General features: G+C 42.3%; 1 protein-coding gene across 3 annotated transcripts in view; it reads right to left on the bottom strand.

The window, feature by feature from the left end:
- The window catches only part of mrpl23 (mitochondrial ribosomal protein L23), an 873401-nt gene that overhangs the window by 107075 nt on the left and 760326 nt on the right, over positions 1-6000 (bottom strand). Inside the window, exon 1 of one of the 3 annotated variants that reach the window (XM_028793519.2) lies at positions 2397-2532. The exons of the other annotated variants lie outside the window; for them this stretch is intronic. Coding sequence (XP_028649352.1) covers positions 2397-2413 — 17 coding nt within the window. The 5' untranslated portion in view covers positions 2414-2532. Of the gene's footprint in view, positions 1-2396; positions 2533-6000 lie in introns of those variants that run through there. 3 annotated transcript variants of the gene reach the window in all.

Raw genomic sequence — 6000 nt, 5'->3', positions numbered from 1 at the left:
AAAAAGTTTGGGAACCCCTCTCAGCCTGCATAATAGACTCTCCTTTCAACAATAAAGATAACAGTGTATGGCTTTCATTTCCTAGGAACATCTGAGTACTGCGGTGTTTTCCGAGCAAAGATTTTTAGTGAAGCAGTATTTAGTTGTATGAAATTAAATGTGAAAAATTAGCTGTGCAAAAATGTGGGTCCCCTTGTCATTTTGCTGATTTGAATGCCTGTCACTGCTCAATGCTGATTACTTACAACACCAAATTAGTTGGATGAGCTCGTTAAGCCTTGAACTTCATAGACAGGTGTGTCCAATCATGAGATATAAAGGTATTTACAGTAAGGTGGTCAATTACAAGTTGTGCTTCCCTTTGACTCTCCTCTGAAGAGTGACAGCATGGGATCCTCAAAGCAACTCTCAAAAGATCTGAAAACAAAGATTGTTCAGTCTCATGGTTTAGGGGAAGGCTACAAAAAGCTATCTCTGAGGTTCAAACTGTCAGTTTCAACTGTAAGGAATGGAATCAGGAAATGGAAGGCCACAGGCACAGTTGCTGTTAAACCCAGCAGGTCTGGCAGGCCAAGAAAAATACAGAAGCGGCATATGAGCAGGATTGTGAGAATGGTTACAGACAACCCACAGATCACCCCCAAAGACCTTCAAGAACATCTTGCTGCAGATGGTGTATCTGTACATCATTCTACAATTCAGCGCAATTTGAAGAAAGAACATCTTAATGGCAGGGTGATGAGAAAGAAGCCCTTTCTGCAAGCATGCCACTAACAGAGTTGCTTGTTGTATGCAAATGCTCATTTAGACAAGCCATATTCATTTTGGAACAAAGTGCTTTGGACTGATGAGACAAAAATGGAGTTATTTGGTCATAACAAAAAGCACTTTGCATGGCGGAAGAACACCACATTCCAAGAAAAACACCTGCTACCTACTGTCAAATATGGTGGAGGTTCCATCATGCTGTGGGGCTGTGTGGCTAGTTCAGGGACTGGGGCCCTTTTTAAAGTCGAGGGTCAGATGAATTCAACCCAATAGCAACAAATTCTTCAGGATAATGTTCAAGCATCAGTCACAAAGTTGAAGTTACGCAGGGGTTGAATATTCCAGCAAGACAATAACCTAAAACACAGTTCAAAATCTACAAAGGCATTCATGCAGAGGGAGAAGTACAATGTTGTGGAATGGCCGTCACAGTCCCCTGACATGAATATCATTGAAAATCTATGGGATGATTTGAAGCAGGCTGACCGTGCTCGGCAGCCATCAAATTTAACTGTAGAGATTTGTATGGAAGAATGGTCAAAAATACCTCCATCCAGAATACAGACACTCATCAAAGGCTATAGGAAGCATCTAGAGGCTGTTATATTTGCAAAAGGAGGCTCAACTAAGTATTGATGTCATATCTCTGTTGGGGTGCCCAGATTTATGCACCCATCTAATTTTGTTATGATGCATATTGCATATTTAAGGCATGTCATATATTAAAAGGAAGTTGCTTTTTTTAAAGCTCAGCCCATGATAAACAAAAATCCAAAAATTTAAGAGGGGTTCCCAAACTTTTTCATATAACTGTACATACACACACACGTTATATACATATATATATATATATATATATATATATATATATATATATACACACACATAATACATATACACACACGTATAGGTGTATATATTCAGTATCTGCCAATGGGGTAAGCAAAATTTACTTGACAAGATTTCTTAAAATAGGCTAAATAATTTTGAGTTGACATTTCTTGATGAATCAATAAATCAATAATTAAAACAAGATAAAATGGCTTAATAAAAAAATCTTTCCACTTATTTAGATTTCATTTTTTCAAGTGATAAACAATTTTCCAAGAATTAAGGGGTTTGCTAGTCTAAATCAGATAACTGGATTAATAATTTCCTGCATTTAAAATCAAAAGACAACACGAAGCCTTTCAAATTTTTAAAAAGTATGCGTGGAACCCAAAAAAATAAGAGGTATTGTCACTGGAGATGAACTTCTTGACCCCGTTAATTCTATAAACGGAATTTACAGTTAGGAAATTAACAAAATGTAATCACCGAAGTATTCTTTGTCACGTATTTGGTCTTATTTTTCCAAATGCATTAGAATGATGCTGAGTGCGTTAACTTATAATGTTTGTGCTCAGCACATTCACTCCATTTATACAGACACCAAAGATGTCAACTTAGAGTAGGCAATTAACTTGACTTTACCTCGCTAGGATTTGGCATGAAATTCCAGGCTAAACAAACCGAACAAATCGAAAAGGAACGATTACCTTAACTGCTACTAATTCCAAACTTTTGTGCATTCAATGACAAATTCAAAATCCGTAGAAGTTGCACATGAGAAATGTTAATTTACTTACAACACCTTCTGCGCCATAACTGAGTAACCTGTAGACCTTCCGTCGCGTGCTTAGATCTCTTCCAGTCAGTTAAACATAGACACACAAACGCACGCGACTACCGGTTCCTCTTGATGACGTCAGGACAAGCGTGTAATAAATATGAGAAGCGCGCACATTTAAGCATTCGGCTCGCGGCCTCCAGCTGCCGCGCCACCTGCTGGTCTTTGGTCAGCATGAGAAATGCGGAGAATATTGTTAAAGATAAAGATTACTTTTCCCCATTTACTGTACGGTTTATAGCAGGTTTTTTTTGCTTTGTTTTAAAGATGGCATCAGTAAGTATATTATTTTGTGACACCCCTAGTCAATTTTTTGTTATATTCACATCCCCATCTCATCTTTACTATGCCTTTAGAGACGGTATGTATGCACTGATTATAGGTAAACCATAAAATAAACAAAATACTGCAGACTAATCTGGATAATGATTGAAACTATTAAAAAAATATTTATGCCTGTCATGATTCAGAAAGGGTGGCATGGTGGCGCAGTGGTAGCACTGCTGCCTCACAGTTAGGAGACCTGGGTTCGCTTCCTGGGGCCTCCCTGCGTGGAGTTTGCATGTTCTCCCCGTGTCTGCGTGGGTTTCCTCCGGGCGCTCCGGTTTCCTCCCACATTCCAAAGACATGCAGGTTAGGTGGATTGGCGATTCTAAATTGGCCCTAGTGTGTGCTTGGTGTGTGGGTGTGTTTGTGTGTGTCCTGCGGTGGGTTGGCACCCTGCCCAGGATTGTTTCCTGCCTTGTGCCCTGTGTTGGCTGGGATTGGCTCCAGCAGACCCCCGTGACCCTGTGTTCGGATTCAGCGGGTTGGAAACTGGATGGATGGATGATTCAGAAAGGGTGGCATGGTGGCGCAGTGGTAGCACTGCTGCCTCACAGTTAGGAGACCTGGGTTCGCTTCCTGGGGCCTCCCTGCGTGGAGTTTGCATGTTCTCCCTGTGTCTGCGTGGGTTTGCTCCGGTTTCCTCCCACAGTCCAAAGCCATGGTGGTTTGGCGATTCTAAATTGGCCCTAGTGTGTGTTTGTGTGTGTCCTGTGGTGGGTTGGCACCTTGCCTGGGATTGGTTCCTGCCCTGTGTTGGCTGGGATTGGCTCCAGCAGACCCCTGTGTTCAGATTCAGCGGGTTGGAAAATGGATGGATGGATGATTCAGAAATCATTTTGATATTAGGCAGAATACTGGAGAGGCATACTTTCTTTACTTCCTCTGTCATCTGTAGCTTTTCTTTCTATACTTTTTATGCTTGCATTACAGAAAATCAACTCACAAAGATTTTAAAAATGTAGTAGAATTATCAGAGCTTTTATCTCAATATCAGGACATCCATCCATTTTCCAACCCGCTGAATCCGAACAAAGGGTCACGGGGGTCTGCTGGAGCCAATCCCAGCCAACACAAGGCAGGAACCAATCCTGGGCAGGGTGCCAACCCACCGCAGGACACACACAAACACACCCACACTAGGGCCAATTTAGAATCGCCAATCCACCTAACCTGCATGTCTTTGGACTGTGAGAGGAAACCAGAGCGCCCGGAGGAAACCCACGCAGACACGAGGAGAACATGCAAACTCCACGCAGGGAGGACCCAGGAAGCGAACCCAGGTCTCCAGGTGTCCCAACTGCGAGGCAGCAGCGCTACCTACTGCGCCACCCTATAAGGACATTCATTTTTGATTCTTTCCATATTTTCTCAAGAAGCGCATTTCAAACTGTCATCTTTACATACAGTATTTAACAACTTCTGTTTCTCTGTGAGACTGAGCTTACAATGGCTTGATACTGTGATAGGAGCCCCGACCTATATTTTATATGTACATTGTATATGTTTAATATAAAATTATTTTTTTTACTGTACTTCAATATGCTCAGAAATCAGTGGCATGATCTATTTATTCTCTGTTGGAACAACACATCCACATTGACCTCCTTCACTATGGTGGCACACAACAAACTTAACTCTTCTCTTAGTGCAGGGGTCCTCAATCACGGTCCTGGAGGGCTGCAGTAGCTGCAGGTTTTTGCTCCAACCCAATTGCTTAATAAGAAGCCCTTATTGCTCAAGTAACACTTCTGCTTCACTTTAGTTGTCTCGCTTGTTAAGATTTTGAACCTTTATTGCTTATTTTAGTCTCAAACAGCCGTATTCTTGGTTTTTAATTGCTCCTAATTAGCAATAACATGCAAATGACAAAAGAGGCCAGCATTTCTCCATTTACCGTGTTTCCATTTACACCTGTGTGTGTTTATCGTGCACTGTTGGGTTTAATTAAATACTTGGAAGGAAAGTGAAGAGAAAAAAGTGAAGTACTGAGAATTACTCCTCCATTTTAGCCTTCAAATCATTTGGATGATATCCTTAGAAAGGGGAAGAAAATCTAGGATATGAGAATGACCTGACATGGCAGAGTTAAAGCACTAGCAAGCCATGAAATTAAATTATTAGCAAAAATTGCTTTCTAATTAAGCAACCAGGTTAGAACAAAAACCCGCAGCCGTTGCGGCCCTCCAGGACTGTGATTGAGGACCCCTGTCTTAGAGCTTTGATCAGGGGAAAATACTGGACAATATTTTCAGCTTTTCCTTGCATGTTGAAATTAGTCTTGTTTAAGTGTTCAAAAATATTAACTAAGTATGATGATTTCGCAATCCAAGTATCATCTGCAAGTCACATACAGTATCCTTGCTTCTGAAGTGTATTGTCGTAGTATTTCCCTCTACTTACCCTTCACCTGTTTACTTCGATGTTGCTGGATATCATGGCCGGCCTGTACACTGGTACTCTGAGTGCTGTGTAGAGTGGAGGTAGAACCTCTGCATTTTCCAGGTTGATTCTGGGGTTCGTCAGTGGTGTGTTCTGCTCCTACTCTGTTTAATGCTTGTATGGACTGGGTATTGGGCAAGGTCGCGGGGTCCAGCGGCTGTGGGGCATCTGTTGGTGAAGAAATATTCACGGATCTTGACTTTGCTGACGATGCTCTGATTGGGGTGCTCGAGAGACTGAGCGAGGAGTCTGAGTGTCTGGGCTTGTGAGTGTCCTGATAAAAACCAAAGAGCCATGCCTTTAATGACCTCTTGGGCATGGCCATCAGCAGTGTGTCTGTCTGAAGAGAGAGTGTCGAACCTTGTTGAGAGTTTTACTTACCTTGGCAGTGACATTCATGTCTCTGGTGACTCTTCGAATGAAGTCTTTTGACGGATTGGGAGAGCATGGGGTGTCATGAGGTCGCTGGAAAGGGGTGTGTGGCGCTCCCGATATCTATGCAAAAGAACGAAGGTCCAAGTCTTTAGATTTCTGGTGCTTCCTGTCTTGCTATATGGTTGCGAGACATGGACACTATTCAGTGACCTGAGACAAAGACTGGACTCCTTTGGTACAGTGTCTCTCCGGAAAATCCTTGGATACCGTTGGTTTGACTATGTGTCGAATGAGTTGTTGCTCATGGAGTCCTGAATGAGGCACATTACCTGCATTGTAAGGGAGCGTCACTTACGGCACTACAGCCATGTGGCGCATTTCCCTGAGGGCGATCCGGCACGTAAGATCCTCATTTTTGTGGA

This window comes from Erpetoichthys calabaricus, chromosome 2 (genome assembly GCF_900747795.2).
Source record: "Erpetoichthys calabaricus chromosome 2, fErpCal1.3, whole genome shotgun sequence".
NCBI lineage: Eukaryota > Metazoa > Chordata > Cladistia > Polypteriformes > Polypteridae > Erpetoichthys > Erpetoichthys calabaricus.
Note: the sequence above shows the minus strand (reverse complement) of the source record. Positions and strands in the feature narration are given on the sequence as shown.